Source organism: Coregonus lavaretus (genome assembly GCF_964263955.1).
Source record: "Coregonus lavaretus genome assembly, chromosome: 20".
Lineage (NCBI taxonomy): Eukaryota > Metazoa > Chordata > Actinopteri > Salmoniformes > Salmonidae > Coregonus > Coregonus lavaretus.
In genome coordinates, this window is record NC_140007.1 from 41225734 (window position 1) to 41248541 (window position 22808).

Genomic DNA, 22808 nt, shown 5'->3' on the forward strand with positions numbered 1-22808 from the left:
CTTTATTAATAAGAATCTTTAGGGGTGTCAATAATTGTAATGCCTACCTCAGATTTTTTTTCAATTAATTGTTAAACAAAATCTCTTTCTCTGAGCAATTGTATTAGCATACAATAAAGCTCAGTATTTGAATAATTTATTTTATACAGTCATTATTGCTCATCTTTATCAAGGGTGTCAGTAGCGTCGTATCCACTGTATTATTGTATAGTTGCATTTGCAATACAGCTCTCCTGTAATTGTCCTTTTTGGTCAGAAGGTGTCTCTGTTAACACATTTTTGATACAGTGCCTTGCAAAAGTATTCATCCCTCTGCGTTTTTCCTATTTTGTTGCATTACAACCTGTAATTTAAATTGATTTTTATTAGGATTTTATGTAATGGACATACACAAAATAGTCCAAATTGGTGAAGTGGAATGAAAAAAATAACTTGTTTCAAAAAAATATAAATAAAAAATAACAGAAAAGTGGTGCCTGCTATGAAGCCCCTAAATAAGATCTGGTGCAACCAATTACCTTCACAAGTCACATAATTAGTTAAATAAAGTCCACCTGTGTGCAATCTAAGTTTCACATGATCTGTCACATGATCTCAGTATATATACACCTGTTCTGAAAGGCCCCAGAGTCTGCAACACCACTAAGCAAGGGGCATCACCAAGCAAGCGGCACCATGAAGACACAGGAGCTCTCCAAACAGGTCAGGGACAAAGTTGTGGAGAAGTACAGATCAGGGTTGGGTTATAAAAAAATATCCGAAACTTTAAACATCCCACGGAGCACCATTAAATCCATTATAAAAAAATGGAAAGAATATGGCATCACAACAAACCTGCCAAGAGAGGGCCGCCCACCAAAACTCACGGACCAGGCAAGGAGGGCATTAATCAGAGAGGCAATAAAGAGACCAAAGATAACCCTGAAGGAGCTGCAAAGCTCCACAGCGGAGATTGGAGTATCTGTCCATAGGACCACTTTAAGCCGTACACTCCACAGAGCTGGCCTTTATGGAAGAGTGGCCAGAAAAAAGCCATTGCTTCAAGAAAAAAATAAGCAAACACGTTTGGTGTTCGCCAAAAGGCATGTGGGAGACTCCCCAAACATATGGAAGAAGGTACTCTGGTCAGATGAGACTAAAATTTAGCTTTTTGGCCATCAAGGAAAACGCTATGTCTGGTACAAACCCAACACCTCTCATCACCCCGAGAACACCATCCCCACAGTGAAGCATGGTGGTGGCAGCATCATGCTGTGGGGATGTTTTTCATCGGTAGGAACTGGGAAACTGGTCAGAATTGAGGGAATGATGGATGGCGCTAAATACAGGGAAATTCTTGAGGGAAACCTGTTTCAGTCTTCCAGAGATTTGAGACTGGGACGGAGGTTCACCTTCAAGCAGGACAATGACCCTAAGCATACTGCTAAAGCAACACTTGAGTGGTTTAAATGTCTTGGAATGGCCTAGTCAAAGCCCAGTCCTCAATCCAATTGAGAATCTGTGGTATGATTTAAAGATTGCTGTAAACCAACGGAACCCATCCAACTTGAAGGAGTTGGAGGAGTTTTGCCTTGAAGAATGGGCAAAATCCCAGTGGCTAGATGTGCCAAGCTTATAGAGACATACCCCAAGAGACTTGCAGCTGTAATTGCTGCAAAAGGTGGCTCTACAAAGTATTGACTTTGGGGGGGGTGAATAGTTATGCACACTCAAGTTCTGTTTTTTTGTCTTATTTCTTGTTTTTTTCACAATAAAAAAATATTTTGCATCTTCAAAGTGGTAGGCATGTTCTGTAAATCAAATGATACAACCACCCAAAAAATCTATTTTAATTCCAGGTTGTCAAAATAAGAAAAATGCCAAGGGGGGTGAATACTTGTCACATCCATTAAATTATTCAGTATAAAAAAAGCAGGATAATACCTTGAATTAGTTCTTAATTTCGTCAAACAACACTGAAAAGATGCAAGGATTGGATAGTTTACTTTACACACACACCACAGGCACGCACCTGGCCCCCCGAGCCTACATCTCTACATATAGTTTAAACTGACTGCGGAAACAGGAAATAGAGAGACCACAGAAGCTGTTTGCATTAGTTTCCACTCTACAACTCAGTCTTCTCTGTTTTCATACTGTACCCATTTATTAATACAACTGTCTGTCTGGCCGCCTGTCTGCCCAACTGTCTGTCTGGCCGCCTGTCTGCCCACCTGTCTGTCTGCATGTCTGTCTGACATTACAAAGAGGGAGAGAAGCGTTGAATGCTATCATAAGTTGAATGCACCAATTTGTAAGTCGCTCTGGATAAGAGCATCTGCTAAATGATGTAAATGTAAATGTAAATGTAAGAGCAAAACTATATTCCAACACATTTAGTAAATATATTTACAGAATTCATTTTGTGAGAGGAAAGCCATCTTCATCTTGTGATCTTTTGAGAATAAATTCTCAACAAACAAAAACACTTGTGGTTATTCTGTTCTTCATTAAAACATGGAGACTTGTTATCAACATACCGTGAGATGCTGTGATGGAATACTATTGTTATAATACATTGACTACCAACGATGCGTCTAATTGTTTACTACCAACTTGGTGGGAGAAAAACATTTAAATGACTAATGCCACGTATCTTGATGATTCCTTTATCCCATCCATGCTTTTCCAACAGCTAGACAGAACGTTCACATTGACGCCACCTAAAAGATGAATTCATACTCGCTCCAAGTCTTTTCCACCTTTTCCATTACAAAACCACTAATGAAACACACAGTTGGTGACACAGTTGTTCCTTCTAGAGGAGGAGAACCATTTCCTCTCACTGGATGTCCATGCCTCCATTAGAGGCCTGTGAGAGACGTCTCTCTCCTCCACAGCCTGACCCTGCACCACTGCTGTCCACATTCTCCTTGCTCTCCTCATCCTGCGCCTCTGACCGCTGTCTCAGACGCAGGCCGGGATCTCTCTGAGACGGCATCTGGAAACTGGAGAACGAACCTCCAGAAGATCTCTTCTCTGAAAGGAAACAATGGGACCATTAAAGCAAGAACGGGATACAGAAAAACACAAACATTTCGTCTACTGTACGGTTTTTGTAACAAAGTATATCTTGGTAAATTACTCATAAGTGATGATTGGTGAATCTGACATAGTCATCTTGTTATGGAAGAGAACAGCGGTTGTTGGCAGCTAAATCATCAGTGTACCTTAGTTTCCATTAGGTTTGAAGCTACTGTGTCAAATATAGAAGAGGGACGCTAGAGCCACGGGTTTACAGTATAAAATATGATTATGATGAATAAAATAGAAATGCACTAGTACGTCTTATCAACACTATGTTTGAGGAAATAAGTATACTAAAATCAGGTTGTCAAAACCTAGCTGCAACCGCAGAGAGTGAGTGACACTTCTCAAGACCTTTAGCATACACCTACTACTGTACAGTAGGTCTCAACATCGCATCTCTTCTTCGTTACCTGCTCTTTGTGCACAGTTAAATGCCAAACCACCAGGAAATGTGCACCCACTCAAGTGACCTAATTAAATGACACAATGCTGAACACTTGGGAAAATGGCAACATTTCAATGTGTGTGACATACCTCCTGGTCCAATTGGACGCATCAGCCGGTTCATCTGAACATTCCAGTGTTTGACATTGGTGCTGGCCTGGCGAAGCTTCCTTTGGGCAGCCTATCAGGACACAAGGGAAATTGAAACATACGCAACAGATATAAATAAGGCTCTACTGTTAATCACATTGGTCTTTATTATCAACACTAACGTCAATCTAAATATCCAGTGTTGGTGTGAAGGGAAGTAGTCAGTGTGTTGATAGTGTTAGGCTACTCACCACAACGTCCTGGTCGACCCGGTGTCGGTTGGCCCTGACCTCCTCCAGCTGCCGCTGGGCCTCCTCCAGAGCCCGGGACTTGTTCTCCATCTCCTGCCTCAGCTCCTGCTTCTCTCTCTGGGTCTTCCGGATGTACTCCTCCTGCTCATCCTGGAGGGACATCAGGGCCTTCATCTTCTCCTCCTCCTCAGACAGCAGACTGGCCAATACAGATTCAAGGTTTTTAGAAACATGGCAGGTAAAACCACACAGGGCATACAGTAGTCAGTAAATATAGCATGATTTGCTGGAGACTTAGAAAGAATTCGGTAACACTGTATTTAAACCCAACAAGTATAAGTTGTTACAAGCATGTACGAGCCTATGTGTTTTATGATATCTTTGCCATGTCTGAGATTCTTTGTGAGCTTTGACAAGCAGGGAACTTCACACTTTGTATTATTTGCAGTGCTCACAGCCAGTAAGGAAATTAATCGAAGGATCATTTCTTTATTTTGTATGCAAGATTGAGACAGAGCCCATGCACACCCTGTCAACATATCCTACAGATTGTAGCTAGACAACTTCCTCTGTTAAAAACTCAACTTCCTCAGGAACCTCACTAACGCAACAGCCTCCCTTCAACAATGTTCGACTTCTCAACACCATCTGTCTCTCTGTGGTGTGCTGTGCTCAGTAAATAGACATGCAGCTTTTACATGCTAAGTGGATGCTTTTCCACATGACGGACTGCTAGCCCTACCTGAACATGTGTCTATGTAAGTGAATACGTTTGAAGAAGAATACTGTGTGTGTGTGTGTGTGTGTGTGTGCAGCACCCTACCCAGTCTGTGCATATCGAAAGACCTCTTCGTCCTGTCTGGCCTTGATCTCCAGGTGCAAGGCCTCCTCCAGACTGGTCTGCATCCCCTCCAGCTCCTTGATCCTCTTCCTCTGCCGCTCTGCCTCCTCCTCCTTCAGAATCATCTCTGCCTGCATGCTGGCCCGCGACTGGAGAGAGACACACAGCATGGAAGATCTAGACACCTTGCCCAGCGCATCGTGATCAGCATTAACATTGCTACCATACACCCTGTCACCCACTCTAAATCTGCAACAACCATCCACCACAGTACACACAATAAAACCGCCACCCTCCACCCTTCTCCTTCACACAAGTAAGCACACACTAAAAACAGATGGTTCTATATAGTGCCAAATAAAGGTTATTTGGCTCATAACCATAGTCCTTACTACTCCCTCCATCCTCCCTCTCTGTCCTCACTACTCCCTCCTTACTACTCCCTCCCTCCCTCCTCTCCGTCCTCACCGCCTTTCTCCTTCCCTCCATCCTCCCTCTCTGTCCTCACTACTCCCTCCTTCTCTCCCTCTCTCTCGGTCCTCACTACTCCCATCCTCTCTCTCCCTCACTACTCTCTCCTTCCCTCCCTCACTACTCCCTCCTTCCCTCCCCTCCCTCCCTCTCTGTCCTCACCGCCTCCCTCCTTCCCGCCACTCCTCCCTATCAGTCCTCACTCATCCCTCCTTCCCTCCTCTCCCTCCCTCCTCTCCCTCCCTGTCCTCACTACTCCCTCCTTCCCTCCTCCTCTGTCCTCACCACTCCCTACTCCCTCCTTCCCTCCTCTCCCTCCCTCCCTCCCTCTCTGTCCTCCCTACTCCCTCCTTCCATCGTTCCCTCCTCTCTGTCCTCACTACTCCCTCCTTCTGTTATCGCTTCTTTTCCATCATCTCCCTCTCCAAGTCTTCACCTCCTCTGCCTCGCGGAGCTGCACCTCCAGGGCCTGCTGCATCTCCTCGTGCTGCTGACGCCTCCTCATCTCGTCCTGCTCCAGGAGAGCCTGCGCCTGCCTCTGTGCCTCCTTCAGGAGCTCCAGCTCGGCCAGTTTACGCTCCTTCTCCTCCTGGAGGGCCCGAAAACGTTGCAGCTCCTCCTCCTTGGCCAGCCGCCTCCTCTCCCGCTGTTCCCGCTGCTCCCTCCTCTTCAGCTTCAGGTCCTTGTGGAGAGAGGTCTTCCCTTCAGTGTGTAGACGGATGGCTGTCTGAATGGCTGTGGGGAGGGAGAAGGATGTCACAAGTTGTACAATAGTATTTCCACACAGGATTCACATTATATCTTGACTCTTAGAGGAGCCTGAAGTCTATTGGGACTGAATGCATTATTGATGGGAGGGATCACTGAGTAGAAGAACATGCCCCACAGACCTGCAGTCCATTCCTGTCTCTGCTTGGTGTCTGAGGCACTCATCTCGTAGGTCTTGGAGAGAGTTTTCAGACAGAACATACACCTCTTCCCATCTCTGTCTGGCAGCACCTCCACACAGCAGTCCCCGTCCAGAGGGATGTTTCCCTGGCGCTCCTTGCGGTCCTCGCTGGTGTAGTAGGCCAGGGTACTGGGCTTCAGGGTAAACCAGCGCTCCTTCCAGTTCCTCCTCAGCTGACCCTTCTTCCAAAGATACCCCTGGAGGCAACAAAGTCAACACATAACATCAACACACACATTATTGACATAGAACAACAAATCACTGACACAACCCCTTTTGCCCTTACCAGTGTTTGCAAATATTTAAGGTGGTGGCAGCAATATGGTGGAAGTTCCATCACTACACAGCTTATACACTCAGTTGACAGTTTATTCTAGTACCGGGTCGGACCCCCCTTTGCCTCCAGATCAGTCTGAATTAAACGTTGCTCAATCGGTATCAAGGGACCTAACGTGTGCCAGGAAAACATTCCCCACACCATTACACTACCGCCACCAGCCTGTACCGTTGACACCAGGCAGGATGGGTCCATGGACTCATGCTCCTTACGCCAAATCCTGACTCTGCCATCATCATGACGCAACAGGAACTGAGATTCGTCGGACCAGACAATGTTTTTCCACTCGTCAATTGTCCAGTGTTGGTGATCGCGTGTCCACTGGAGCCGCTTCTTCTTGTTTTTAGCTGATAGGAGTGGAACCCGGTGTGGTCGTCTGCTACAATAGGTCCATTCATGACGAGGACCGACGAGTTGTGCATTCCAAGATTCCGTTCTGTACACCACTGTTGTACTGCGCCGTTATTTGCCTGTTTATGGCCCACCTGTTAGCTTGCACGATTCTTGCCATTCTCCTTCAACCTCTCTCATCAACGAGCTGTTTTCGCCCACAGGACTGCCGCTGACTGGATGTTTTTTGTTTGTCGCACTATTCTCGGTAAACCCTAGACACTGTCTTGCGTGAAAAGCCCAGGAGGCCGGCCGTTTCTGAGTTACTATAACCGGAGCGTCTGGCACCGACGATCATACCACGCTCAAAGTTGCTTAGGTCACTCGTTTATCCCATTCTAACATTCAATCGAACAGTAACTGAATGCCTCAATGCCTGTCTGCCTGCTTTATATAGCAAGCCACGGCCACATGACTCACTGTCTGTAGGAGCGAACCATTTTCATGAACGGGGTGGTGTACCTAATAAACTGGCCAACTGAGTGTACATATCCCTTCAAACGTGCTAACATAGAAATTTTAGGGCCAAGCTGGAGGGATAGGGAGCGATTTGGGATGGGCTGAGAGACAGACAGACCATACTGCTCTACTGTTCGGTAGTTTTCAGGTAGCATACCTCTTTGAGGACATCACCAACTATCTCCCTGTACACCTCCTCTATGGCCATGCTGGTGATTTCCTGGTCCATGCCTCTAGTTACCTTCCCAGAGTTCATCATCTCCAGGAAGGACCAGACGGTGAAACCATTCTGCTGCACTGTATCCTTGGAGATAAAGTCCTCCAGCTCCACACAGTTGAGCTCAACACTCATGGCCATGCACATCTTCTTGAGCAGGTATTCCACCTGAACAAATAAAGTGTGGAACACAAATATTTACATTTTAGTCATTTAGCAGACGCTCTTATCCAGAGCGACTTACAGTTAGTGAGTGCATACATTATTTTTTATTTGTTTTATTTTTCATACTGGCCCCCCGTGGGAAACGAACCCACAACCCTGGCGTTGCAAAACGCCATGCTCTACCAACTGAGCTACATCCCTGCCGGCCATTCCCTACCCCACCCTGGGCCAATTGTGCGCCGCCCCATGGGTCTCCCGGTCGCGGCCGGCTACGACAGAGCCTGGATTCGAACCAGGATCTCTAGTGGCACAGCTAGCACTGCACCACTCGGGAGGTGGCATATATTTGGCGTATTAAAAGACATTGAAATGTATATTGTGGTGAGAATGGTTGCCTTTCACTTGTTTTGCCACCAGTGAAATGTATTGTTTTTTATTGATAAGGTAACCTCCTCCATTTTGTTTTTAGTGAAACAACCTTGACTGCTGGTTCTCACGCAGAGGCACTGTGCCCTGCTCTAAAAGCAGCCTGGAGCTTATCACAGCAACAACAGTGGTTGTGAAAAACAGACAGGAAACCAGAAGTTATGTGACATGCAAGCCCACATTTACTGCACATAGAGACACACAGCATTCAGTGGGCAAAGAAACACCCCTGGATCACGTTTGTTATTTTTTCAGAGGTTTGGCAGGTAAATACTAGAACAGGATGGTGAAGGTGAACTCACCTCGTCTGGGACCATAACCAGAGGGTATTTGTCCTCCGACAAAAAGTTAAACAGGCACCAGAGACTAAAGGCATCTTTCCCTGGCAACACGTTCTTATTGTCCTTCCCCGGCTTGTAGTTTTTCTTAGCAGTGAGAGTCCAGCAAAGCTCATCTACTTGTTCCTTGACAAAACAGCCTTCTTCTACCTGTGTGCAGGAAGCATAATACACACAACGTTGAGTGAGACTAACAAAAACAACAACTCAGCTATTGCCATGATGGTACAGTACCATGTTTATAAATCAAACTAGGGTGTGTCTGCGTGCATGTCATTACCTTGTCCAGTATGTATTTGTTGAGGTAAGGCATGTACCCCTGGCTGGAGACTGGTCCATCGTCATCGTCCCTGAAGTGTTCTTCCAGAGCCACTGGGTCGTGGGGGATGGACAGAACCGTACACAGGTTATGGGACAGAACCTAAAACACGTGGACAACAGGTAGATATGGATGAGTTTGAACAAATACTGAACGTAACAGACGTCAATATTAATATCTGGCTAAGATCCGTTTATAAACCTTGTACAGTCTTCTTGTCTCTGTCAGACAGAAAAAACATTAAATACTTTGACGGTTTATGAAGGAACTGAAAAACAAAAGTTGAATCATTCCAGTATTTTAGTCTTAGAGGAAATGCGAAGAACCGTGTTTAATGTACGCGTCACGTCGGAATACAGGAGAAGTATATATTGAAACTGCTGACCAGGCATGTTTGATTTACTCAGACAAATATCTCTTGGGTTACTTCAAGAGAGCTTCTCGTGTGCACACAACAACGTTCCAACCGCCATTTACACCTTCTACAAAGATTATTATTGTTTTTCATGAGAGCATCCTTAATAAATTACTGGACCTTACTGAAATAGAAGTTGAGAGATATCTAGCATCTTTTGAGAGAGACTCAGTAAACGAGTGTAGAACCCAGCCTCCGTCTTCTGACACATCATCACCACATCCTGTCCTCCTCCTCTCCTCCCTCACGCCTCTTCTCACAACTGAACCAAGTATTCTATTGGGACCCCCATTATCTGTTTCTGAAGCAGCAGCTACTCTTCCTGGGGTCCACACAAAACATGACATAATACAGAACAGCAGTAGCCAAGAACAGCTCAAGGACTGAACTACACACATTTACAATAAGAACAATGGAAACAAAAAGGGTCCTCTGGACAGTTACACACATACAGTTGAAGTCTGAAGTTTACATACACCTTAGCCAAATACATTTAAACTCAGTTTTTCACAATTCCTGACATTTAATCTTAGTAAAAAATATCCTGTCTTAGGTCAGTTAGGATCACCACTTTATTTTAAGAATGTGAAATGTCAGAATAATAGTAGAGAGAATTATTTATTTCAGCTTTTATTAATTTCATCACATTCCCAGTGGGTCAGAAGTTTACATACACTCAAATAGTATTTGATAGCATTGCCTTTAAATTGTTTAACTTGGGTCAAACGTTTCAGGTAGCCTTCCACAAGCTTCCCACAATAAGTTTGGTGAATTTTGGCCCATTCCTCCTGACAGAGCTGGTGTAACTGAGTCAGGTTTGTAGGCCTCCTTGCTCGCACAAGCTTTTTCAGTTCTGCCCACAAATCTTCTATAGGATTGAGGTCAGGGCTTTGTGATGGCCACTCCAATACCTTGACTTTGTTGTCCTTAAGCCATTTTGCCACAACTTTGGAAGTATGCTTTGGGTCATTGTCCATTTGGAAGACCCATTTGCGACCAAGCTTTAACTTCCTGACTGATGTCTTGAGATGTTGCTTCAATATATCCACATAATTTTCCTTCCTCATGATGCCATCTATTTTGTGAAGTGGACCAGTCCCTCCTGCAACAAAGCACCACAACAGCATGATGCTGCCACCCCCGTGCTTCACGGTTGGGATGGTGTTCTTCGGCTTGCAAGCCATCCCCTTTTCCTCCAAACATAACGATGGTCATTATGGCCGAACAGTTCTATTTTTGTTTCATCAGACCGGAGGATATTTCTCCAAAAAGTACGATCTTTCTCCCCATGTGCAGTTGCAAACCGTAGTCTGGCTTTTTTATGGCAGTTTTGGAGCAGTGGCTTCTTCCTTGCTGAGCGGCATTTCAGGTTATGTCGATATAGGACTCGTTTTACTGTGGATATAGATACTTTTGTATCTGTTTCCTCCAGCATCTTCACAAGGTCCTTTGCTGTTGTTCTGGGATTGATTTGCACTTTTCGCACCAAAGTACGTTAATCTCTAGGAGAAAGAACGCGTCTCCTTCCTGAGCGGTATAACGGCTGTGTGGTCCCATGGTGTTTATACTTGCGTACTATTGTTTGTACAGATGAATGTGGTACCTTCAGGCGTTTGGAAATTGCTCCCTAGAATGAACCAGACATGTGGAGGTCTACAATTTCTTTTCTGAGGCCTTGGCAGATTTTTTGTGATTTTCCCATGATCTCAAGCAAAGAGGCACTGAGTTTGAAGGTAGGCCTTGAAATACATCCACAGATACACCTTCAATTGACTCAAATTATGTTATCAGAAGCTTCTAAAGCCATGACATAATTTTCTGGAATTTCCCAAGCTGTTTAAAGGCGCAGTCAACTTAGTTTATGTAAACTTCTGACACACTGGAATTGTGATACAGTGAATTATAAGTGAAATAATCTGTCTGTAAACAATTGTTGGAAAAATGACTTGTGTCATGCACAAAGTAGATGTCCTAACCGACTTGCCAAAACCATAATTTGTTAACAAGAAATTTGTGGAGTGGTTGAAAAACGAGTTTTAATGACTCCAACCTAAGTGTATGTAAACTTCCGACTTCAACTGTACATAGGTACATATACATATGCCTATGGGTTATTTAGGTCAGACAGGGGAGAGGTGTTGTTTTATTTTTATTTTTTAAATGAAATTCTGCTGTTTGCTTGAGTAATTTGAGATGGGAGGGAGTTCCATGTGATCACGGCTCTACATAATACTGTGTCTGGTGGGGTAAATATGTCTGTCAGAGCTATATGTAAGTTGATGATACAGACAAGTTTGAATTTGACACAATATTTCTCACAAAAACAAGAATTAATGCAGTCAATCTCTCTTCTACTTTGAGCCAAGAGAGACTGACATGCATACAGTCGACATTAGCCCTCTGTGTACATTGAAGGGCAAGACGTGTTGCTCTGTTCTGGGCCAGATGCAGCATTTCTAGGTCCTTCGTTGCAGCACATGATAACATCATCAGGTAATAAAGATGATTAGGTAAAACTAGAGCTTGCAGGACTTGTTTGGTCAACTGCGGTGTTAAAAAAATATATTTTTCACAGACAGACCTCTCCCCATCTTCACAACAATTGAATCAATATGCATTGACCATGACACTTTACAGTCTCCGGTGACACCAAGAAGTTTAGTCTCCTCAACTTGCTCAACAGCCACATCATTCATTACCAGATTCAGCTGAGGTCTATACCTTTGGGAATGATTTGTACCAAATACAATGCCCAATGCCTTCAGTTTTAGAGACACTACCAGTCAAAAGTTTGGACACACCTACTCATTCAAGGGTTTTTATTTAAAAAATAATAATAATTACATTGTAGAATAATAGTCATCAAAACTATGAAATAACACATATGGAATCATGTAGTAACCAAAAAAAGTATTAAACAAATCAAAGTATATTTAATATTTGTGATTCTTCAAATAGCCACCCTTTGCCTTGATGACAACTTTGCACACTCTTGGCATTCTGTCAACCAGCTTCATGAGGTAGTCACCTGGAATGCATTTCAATGAACAGGTGTGCCTTCTTAAAAAGTCATTTGTGGGATTGATTTCCTTCTTAATGCGTTTGAGCCAATTAGTTGTGTTGTGACAAGGTAGGGGGGGTATACAGAAGATAGCCCTATTTGATAAAAGACCAAGTCCATATTATGGCAAGAACAGCTCAAATAAGCAAAGAGAAACGACAGTCCATCATTACTTTAAGACATGAAGGTCAGTCAATACTGAAAATGTCAAGAACTTGTCAAGAAAGTTTATTCAAGTGCAGTCGCAAAAACCATCAAGGGCTATGATGAAACTGCATCTCATGAGGACCGCCACAGGAATGGAAGACCCAGAGTTACCTGTGCTGCAGAGGATAAGTTCATTAGAGTTACCAGCCTCAGAAATTGCAGCCCAAATAAATGCTTCACAGAGTTCAAGTCACAGACACATCTCAACATCAACTGTTCAGAGGGGACTGTGTGAATCAGGCCTTCATGGTCAAATTGCTGCAAAGAAACCATTACTATAGGACACCAATAAGAAGAAGAGACTTGCTTGGGCCAAGAAACATGAGCAATGGACATTAGACCGGTGGAAATGTGTCGTTTGGTCTGGACTCCAAATTTGAGATTTTTGGTTCAAACCGCCATGTCTTTATGAGACGCGGTGTGGGTGAACGGATGATCTCCGCATGTGTAGTTCCCACCGTAAAGCGAGGAGGTGTTATGGTGTGAGGGTGCTTTGCTGGTGACACTGTCTGTGATTCATTTAGAATTCAAGGCATACTTAACCAGCATGGCTACCACCACATTCTGCAGCGATACTCCATCCCATCTGGTTTGGGCTTAGTGGGACTATCATTTGTTTTTCAACAGGACAATGACCCTACACACCTCCATGCTGTGTAAGGGCTATTTGACCAAGAAAGAGAGTGATGGAGTTCTTAATCAGATGACCTGGCCTCCACAATCACCCGACCTCACCCCAATTGAGATGGTTTGGGATGAGTTGGACCGCAGAGTGAAGGAAAAGCAGTCAACAAGTGCTCAGCATATGTGGGAACTCATTCAAGACTGTTGGAAGCTGGTTGAGAGAATGCCAAGAGTGTGCAAAGTTGTCATCAAGGCAAAGGGTGGCTATTTAAAGAATCTCAAATATAAAATATATTTTGATTTGTTTAACACTTTTTTTGGTTACTACATGATTCCATGTGTTATTTCATAGTTTTGATGTCTTCACTTATATTCTACAATATAAAAAATAGTACTGTATGTTCAGAACTAGTTTATTATGAGCCACCCATTACAAAACAGACCGCGACTCTTTGTTTAGGGTTACAGTGATTTCACTAGCTGTGGTTGCTGATGTGTATAATGTTGAATCATCAGCGTATATAGACACACAGGCCTTAGAGAGCTGCCTTGCATTTTTTAAAATTATTTATTTAAATGAGAGAAGCTTCCATTAAAGAAAACCCTCTGTTCTATTGGATAGATAGCTCCCACCCATGATATGGCAGCGGATGTAAAGCAATAACACTTAAATATTTTCAACAACAGGTTATGGTCAATAATATCAAAGGCTGCACTGAATTCTAACAATACAGCTCCCACAATCTTCTTATTATCCATTTATTTTAGCCAATCATAAGTCAATTGTGTCAGCGTAGGGCTGTGGCGGTCACGAAATTTCATCAGCCTGTGATTGTCAAGCAAATAACTGTCGGTCCCACTGTAATTTATTATAATTACATAAACACATTTAGCATCTCCTGGCTTCCACACATAGCCTACAAGCCACTGATGCGGACCTTTGGAACATCTACATTTTAAAAAGTCTAATAAATCCATGTAATATAGCCTACACCTTCACAATAAATCCATTATTTATTTTAGACAGGTCTAAAGAAGCATGATATGAAGAAAATGTAGTCTATTTCAGAAGAACAGAACAGCATACTCTGAGTTGTCCTTATGTTAGGTCCTGATCTGGCTATGCCAAATGGCTGTGGGCTACACTAGTTCATTTAGCAGACAAGATTTGTGTCACGCCCTGATCTTTAATGCCTGTTGTTTCTTGTTGGTTTGGTCTGGGTGTACATTCTATGTTTGTAGATCTATGTTTGCCGGGTGTGGTTCCCAATCAGAGGCAGCTGTCGATCGTTGTCTCTGATTGGGGGTCATACTTAGGTAGCCATTTTGCCTACCTTTAGTTGTGGGAACTTGTTTCTGTGTGTTTGGCTTGTTTGATGTTAGCCTGTAGAACTTCACGTTACGTTGCTTTTGTTGTTTTGTTCGGTGTTTATTCAATAAACGAACATGTACGCATACCACGCTGCACCTTGGTCCAATCCTGTACTCAACGAGCGTGACAGAAGATCCCACCACCAACGGACCAAGCAGCGTGCCCAGGAGCAGCACACCCTGGACACAGGTGGGGAAGATGTGGTCTTGGGAGGAGATATTTGCTGGTAAAGGACCCTGGGCGAAGGTAGAAGCCAAGATAGGAGAGGATCAACGGCGACGCCAACGGTGCCGACCGCTACAGAAGCCCGAGAGGCAACCCCAATAATTAATTTTTTTTTGGGGGGGGGGGGGGCACACAGGGTGGTTGGCTAAGCAGCAGGAAGCTCGGAGAGACCTGCAGATTAGCACTCTGATAGAAGAGGCAACCACCTTACGGGGGCTGATTGCGAAGATAGAGCAGGAGAGCTCCCTTCAAGAGGAGGCGCTGCAGGAGGCCCTTAGGGAGAAGGAGTCAATGGTTGCACAGGGAGAGGAGCTGGCCAGGCAACAAGAGAAGCTGAGAGAGGAATTAACCCTCCAGCAGCAGAGAGCTCAGTCGTTAGAGCAGAGGTTAGCAGAGCCAGCTACCTGCACTCGCTGTAAGGAGCGTGTGTTCATTGTGGAACCAGGTTATGCGGAGATACGCACTGTGTCGCCAGTGCGCCTTCACAGCCCAGTGCGTCCTGTGCCAGCGCCCCACACGTGCCATGCGAAAGTGGCCATCCAGCCAGGATGGGTTGTGCCAGCTTTACGCTCCAGACCTCCAGTGCGCCTCCACGGTCCAGTATATCCTGCGCCGGTTCTACGCACTGTGTCGCCAGTGCGCCTCCCCAGCCCGGTACGGCCCGTACCTGCTCCTCGCACCAAACCAGTGGTGCGTGTATCCAGTTCGGTACGGCCCGTTTCTGCTCCTCGCACCAAACCAGTGGTGCGTGTATCCAGTCCTGTACGGCCCGTACCTGCTCCCCGCACCAAACCAGTGGTGCGTGTATCCAGTCCGGCACGGCCCGTGCCTGCTCCTCGCACCAAACCAGTGGTGCGTGTCCTCAGCCCGGTACGGCTGGCGCCAGAGCAGTCCGCTCCAACGGTGACTAGTCCAGCTCCGGTCAGCTGCTCCACTCCAGTACCAGAGCAGTACGCTCCACTGGTGTCCAGTCCAGCTCCGGTCAGCGGCTCCACTCCAGTGCCAGAGCAGTCCACTCCACCGTTGCCCAGTCCAGCTCTGGTCAGCTGCTCCAGTCCAGAGCCAGAGCAGTCCGCTCCCCCGGGGTCCAGTTCAGCTCCGGTCAGCGGCTCCACTCCAGTGCCAGAGCAGTCTGCTCTACCGGTGCCTAGTCCAGCCCCGGTCAGCTGCTCCAGTCCAGAGTCAGAGCAGTCCGCTCCACCGGGGTTCAGTTCAGCTCCGGTCAGCGGCTCCACTCCAGAACCAGACGTCAACCCCTCTCCAGGGTCGGGGCCTCCCACACCAGGGTCCAGACAGGGCTTGGTGCATCGTGGGAGGACTGAGAGGGGAAGCATCGCGCCGAGGTCCAGACCGGACCAGGGGTGCAACGGGAAGGCAGAAAGGGAGAGGACGTCACGCCCGGAGCCGGAGCCGCCACCGAGGCTAGATGCCCACCCGGACCCTCCCCTGTTAAGTTAGGTTTTGCGGCCGGAGTCCGCACCTTTGGGGGGGGGTACTGTCACGCCCTGACCTTTAATGCCTGTTGTTTGTTGGTTTGGTCAGGGTGTACATTCTATGTACAGATCTACAGATCTATGTTGGCCGGGTGTGGTTCCCAGTCAGAGGCAGCTGTCGATCGTTGTCTCTGATTGGGGATCATACTTAGGTAGCCATTTTGCCTACCTTTAGTTTTGTTTCTGTTTCTGTGTGTTTGGCTTGTTTGATGTTAGCCTGTAGAACTTCACGTTACGTTGCTTTTGTTGTTTTGTTCAGTGTTTATTCAATAAACGAACATGTACGCATACCACGCTGCACCTTGGTCCAATCCTGCACTCAACGAACGTGAAAATTTGCTTAGAATTCCGTGGCATTATTTTATATTATGAAGAATACAATTGAACAAAACTGAATAAAATAGAAAGGATATTTTCTCCAAATGATTTGAGGGAGCGCGCACAAGCAGCTATTCTGTGTTGAGCGGTAAACAAACGAATAGGTATTCCTATATGCTTAATTTAGAGTTACTAATGTAACTTTAGTTGTTCTACAAACATTGGGCTATATCTTTTGATTTTTAATACATTGTAAGGCTGCATAATGCGACTAAAAAACTGTTGCTTGAAAGGCATGAGCTCTGCTTTGTTTGTTGCGAAGGCTGTACACACTACATCAGTCACTCATTCACAATTTGACAAGCACTTGATAATGCCTAGAATTTCACAGCGGCATCCCCTTTGTGTGGCCGTAATGCACCCCAAAAAAATCCATGCCTTTTGCGGCCAGTGGCCGTTGTGCCCTTCTCCCTGAGTGCTGCACGTTCCCGAATCATCTCTCACTCACATGGCTCTCCATCACATGATCAGGTCTTTCTCACAGGCTACAAGTGAAGACAGACACATCGGGGACGCAACTGCGTGCGTCCTTATCCAATTCCGAGGTGCATATTGAAGATATTGGAAGAACTGTCCACATTTACTTTTTGTCAGCCAACAAGAAGAGTAGGCCTAACGAACAGCAAAACCACTAGCCTATGTCAATCTACTATCCCCCATAGTATAAAAGTCGACCTATTCTATTCTGTGCGAGAAATAAATATTCCAAACATAGCCCGGGACAGTTGTGGGATGCGATAGATCCCAAATTAATACAACCACTAGCATCAAAAAATCTTTTTTACGCAACGTGGCTGATGCAACAGATCAGAACGTTTAGCTTAAAATGTTGATAAACTATTAGGCTATTTCTTCACATTATAAGCACAGCAATGCGCACATGGTAGTAGGCTATAAGCGCGAATGTTCCATTAGCGGAAAACCCCATTATCAAAAGTGACCGCAAATGCAATTATGCATGTAATGCCTTTATTATAAAGGTGCATTTTTATGGTGAAAATTATCTTCTCCAAACTTGAAACTCATGTGCTGTTTATGTAATCCAGTTAGGCTCTACACCCCTTGTAAAGCGGATTAATATGCTTAATTTTAAGAAGTTATTTGGCCACTTTAGTTGTGATACAAACCTTATCAAAAATATACAGTGCCTTGCAAAAGTATTCATCCCCCTTGGCATTTTTCCTATTTTGTTGCATTACAACCTGTAATTTAAATTGATTTTTATTTGGATTTCATGTAATGGACATACACAAAATAGTCCAAATTGGTGAAGTGAAATGAAAAAAAGAACTTGTTTCAAAAACATTATACAAAATAAATAACGGAAAAGTGGTGCGTGCATACGTATTCACCCCCTTTGCTATGAATAATATAATATAATATGCCATTTAGCAGACGCTTTTATCCAAAGCGACTTACAGTCATGCGTGCATACATTTTTGTGTATGGGTGGTCCCGGGGATCGAACCCACTACCTTGGCGTTACAAGCGCCGTGCTCTACCAGCTGATCTGGTGCAACCAATTACCTTCAGGTTCACTTTCCAGCAGGACAATGACCCTAAGCATACTGCTAAAGCAACACTCAAGTGGTTTAAGGGGAAACATTTAAATGTCTTGGAATGGCCTAGTCAAAGCCCAGACCTCAATCCAATTGAGAATCTGTGGTATGACTTAAAGATTGCTGTACACCAGCGGAACCCATCTGGAGGGGTTTTGCTTAGGTTTTGCTAGGCAAATCCCCGCCTTATCTTAGCTCATTGGTCACCATAGCAGCACCCACCCGTAGTCTGCGCTCCAGCAGGTATATCTCACTGGTCATTCCCAAAGCCAACACCTCCTTTGGCCACCATTCCTTCCAGTTCTCTGCTGCCAATGACTGGAACGAATTGCAAAAATCTCTGAAGCTGGAGACTCTTATCTCCCTCAATAACTTTAAGCATCAGTTGTCAAAGCACCTTACCGATCACTGCACCTGTACACAGCCCATCTGAAATTAGCCCACCCAACTACCTCATCCCTATATTGTTATTTATTTTGCTCTTTTGCACCCCAGTATCTCTATTTGCACATCATCTCTTGCACATCTAGCATTCCAGTGTTAATACTATTGTAATTATTCTGCACTATAGCCTATTTATTGCCTTACCTCCATAACTTGCTACATTTGCACACACTGTATATATATTTTCTGTTGTATTTCTGACTTTATGTTTTTTTTACCCCATATGTAACTCTGTGTTGTTTTTATTGCACTACTTTGCTTTATCTTGGCCAGGTCGCAGTTGTAAATGAGAACCTGTTCTCAACTGGCTTACCTGGTTAAATAAAGGTGAAATAAAAAAATAAAAAAAAGAATGGGCAAAATCCCAGTGGCTAGATGTGCCAAGCTTATAGAGACATACCCCAAGAGACTTGCAGCTGTAATTGCTGCAAAAGGTGGCTCTACAAAGTATTGACTTTGGGGGGGTGAATAGTTATGCATGCTCAAGTTCTGTTTTTTTGTCTTATTTCTAGTTTGTTTCACAATAAATGTGGTAGGCATGTTGTGTAAATCAAAAAATCCATTTTAATTCCAGGTTGTAAGGCAACAAAATAGGAAAAATGCCAAGGGGGGTGAATACTTTCGCAAGACACTGTAGGCCTATGGGCTAGGCTTAGAAAAATGGTTTCTTCAGCTGGGCATCATTCACAAGTGATAGGCTAATATTGTCACCCTTCAGACTATTCTTGATCTAATCTTGTCTTTATATATATACTAAATAATATATGTGTGAAATTTGTTTTGATTTAGAATGGACCATTATCATGCACCTGTATCAAAACAGGGGCAGTGGGAAAGAATACATGTCATCTACGCACTTAAATAGCGAATGGAGGACGCTTTTCCCGTGGTTCATTTTCATGCCAGCCAGGTAGGCTATGCTCCTGTTGTAAAGAGAAGCAATGTGCTTAATATTAGGAAAGTTGAGAAATAAAAATAGTAGGCCTAGCCTATAGAAAGCTGATGGGATCCTCCTCTTTTTAGTTGTGACCATCACTCTGTTTTCTCGCGCAATTGCATAGCCTATAGAAATGTTGTGCAACATGAGCTCATGGGCTCTCACGAAGTGTTTGATTAGATTTTCGATACATTTGCATTGATGTCAGAGTGATTAGAGGGACAATAGAGTGCTGAGTACCAGGCAGTTAGCAAGTTTGGTAGGCTACTAATGACCAGCAGCAGCATCAGAGCTTGGAGAAGCCTAATTACCGTGACTAAACGGTCACGTGGAATTTGACTGCCTTCATGACTTGTGACCGCCGGTGTGGCAGTAATACGGTCACCACAACAGCCCTATGTCAGTGCAGTCCATGTTGAGTGCCCTTCTCTATAATCATGCTGAAAGTGTGTTGTTAATTTGTTCACAGAGAAATAGCATTGTATCTGTTCAAATATTTTTTTCTAAAAGTTCGCTAAGAGCCGGCAGCAAGTTGATTGGTCGATGTTAGAACCAGTAAAGGGCACCTTACCATTCTTGGGTAGCGGATTGACTTTAACTTCCCTCCAGGGCTGAGGACAAACACTTTTTTCTCCAGGCTCAGATTAAAGATATGACAAACAGGAGTGGCAATATAGTCCGCTACCATCCTCAGTAGCTTTCCAGCTAAGTTGTCAATACCAGGTGGTTTCTCATTATTGATGGACAACAATACTTTTCCCATCACTCCCACACTAACTTTACAGAATTCAAAATTACCATGCTTTTCTTTCATTATTATCTATTTTATGCATGAATACGTTGGCTCACAGTTTGTTGTAGGCATTTCCTGTTTTAGTTTGCCCACTTTGCCAATGAAATAGTCATTAAAATAATTGGCAATATCAAAAGGTCATATGATGAATGAGCCTTCTGATTCAAGAAAAGATGGAGTTGAATTAGTCTTTCTGCCCACAATTTCATTTAAAGTACTCCAAACGCTTTTTTCCATCATATTTTATATAATTTATATTAGTTTCATAATACAGTTTCTTCTTCTTTTTGTTCAGTTTAGTCACATAATTTCTCAATTTAAAATGACACTAAGACCTGCGTGGCCTGGTGACCTTCAGCCTCTATGAACCGGACTCCCTGGTCTCTAGATGGCCCATACTCCAAACCAGAGTCTGCCAGTGCCAGCCCGACAGGGATAAGCCTAGTCACGAGGTTCTGATAGTGAAAGCCAGGCCAGGAGCACATGGCTGAAATGTGGAGCTCGATGGAGGAGGGTGGGACTAGTTCTACAGCATAAGGTTGTAACAATACAGCCCGGTCCTAGGTCTGTTTGTGCTATCATGCCAACTCCATTGCTCATTGTCAAGCCAAACAGTATGACTATGAGTGACAGGGAGTTGGCATGATAGCACAAACACACTGGCACTCAGGTTCGTATCAATAAGCACTGTAGATGTATGTGACCTTTAGTACAGATGGCGATGTGGTGACATGTTCTATTCACCAGCTCTCTGGTCATGCTCAGTGCCACAGCACCAATTGCACTGCATGCAGTGACATGTTCTATTCACCAGCTCTCTGGTCATGCTCAGTGCCACAGTACCAATTGCACTGCATGTGGTGACATCATGGACCAGTCTGGTCACAACTTGGTGATGAGGGCTTCCATTCATAGAAGCGCAGAGCAAACCGTTACTCTCCAGCTCACACACTGCCATCAGTGTTGTACTCCCCCCATGGGAAACATATAGTTACCACTGCGAGCCCTATTACAATACTAAAACAATCAGCTAATAACTTGTCACACACAGAGCATGTGCCATGACAGTTTTCTCAACCAGGAAATACACATAATCAGATAAAGATCAGCACAAAAACTACCACATATCATCTAGCAAACATATAAATAATGATATCAAGTTATTCAGGACTAGTTCTGCTCATCATCTATAATGTCAAAAGTATATTTTTATTGATCCAGATTCCTATATATTATTGGATACTTCCAGTTACCCCAATAAAGATTCTCACGAGGTTGGAAATGAGAGAGCAGGGTGCCTTGGTTAGAAGAAGGTGCCCCTAAAACATGGGGTCAAAACCTTCATAAAACCACATCTATTTTGGCTAAAATGAATCCAGGTGCTCACCTTGAGTTGAGACTTGGACACTTTCCCACTCTTCTCTAGATCCAGAGCAGTGAAACCATACCAAATAGACTTGAGGAGCTCTGAGCGTAGGTCCATGTCTGCAGCAGCATAACTTTTTCTCTCTCTCTCTCCCTCCTCTCAATACGTGCTGTGACAGCCTCTTGAGCCACCCACACCCAGTAGTGGTTTGACTGTGGGGACCTGCTGTGCTGACTGACTGCACTACTAACCCAGTCAGTCTCAGCTGCGCCACCTGCTGGCGGGGCACTGTAGTGTAAGGGTCCAATAAAAAGAGACTGATTTACCCCATTAATATAGTGAACAAAAATATAAAATGCAACATGTATAGTGTTGGTCCTATGTTTCATAAGCTGAAACAAAAGATCCCCGAAATTATCCATACGCACAAAAAGCTTATTTCTCTCAAATTTTATGCACACATTTGTTTACATCCCTGTTAGTGAGCGTTTATCCTTTGCCAAGATAATCCATCCACCTGACAGGTGTGGCATATCAAGAACCTTATTAAACAGCATGATCATTATACAGGTGCACCTTGTGCTAGGGACCATAAACCCCCTCACAACCACAGACCATGTAAAGAGTATTTCTGTGGGGAAAAACTCATTCTGATTGGCTGGGCCTAGCTCCACAGTGCCCCTGCCCAGTCATGTGAAATCAATAGATTAGGGCCTAATGAATTTATTTCAATTGACTGATTTCCTTATATGAACTGTAACTGTTGCATTTATATTTTTGTTCAGTGTATAAAATATGCCATTTAGCAGACGCTTTTATCCAACGTGACTTACAGTCATGCGTGCATTAATTTTAAGTATGTGTGGTCGCAGGAATCAAACCTACTATCCTCGCGTTGCAAGCGCCATGCTCTACTAACTGAGCTAAAGAGGACCAGTCTTTATGTGATGTCTCGTTCCCCAGCCTGCAAGTGCCACTTTTCGGTATCTGCAGGAGAACAATGTCAGTCACACACTGGAAATATGCCAGAACAACACTGTCATTTGGCACATATTTGCTGTTGAATGAAATGGGCAAATCAAATAGATAGTTCACAATGCCATTGGATTATTTATGACCCCATACTATACTGGCCACACACTGATTTGTGAATATTACCAAAGAGGAG

At 44.2% G+C, this 22808-nt stretch overlaps 1 protein-coding gene across 1 annotated transcript; it reads right to left on the reverse strand.

The window, feature by feature from the left end:
* Window positions 1–1811: 1811 nt before the first annotated feature.
* LOC311147324 (differentially expressed in FDCP 6 homolog) lies at window positions 1812–21813 on the reverse strand. The gene is made up of 10 exons (XM_084184011.1): window positions 21662–21813; window positions 8728–8868; window positions 8412–8597; window positions 7459–7686; window positions 6057–6312; window positions 5603–5901; window positions 4678–4844; window positions 3855–4053; window positions 3604–3694; window positions 1812–3018 (listed from the first exon to the last, which is right to left on the reverse strand). The coding sequence occupies exons 1-10, from the start codon at window positions 21755–21757 to the stop codon at window positions 2822–2824; spliced, it is 1860 nt and encodes a 619-aa protein (XP_084040137.1). The 5' UTR covers window positions 21758–21813; the 3' UTR covers window positions 1812–2821.
* Window positions 21814–22808: the final 995 nt, after the last annotated feature.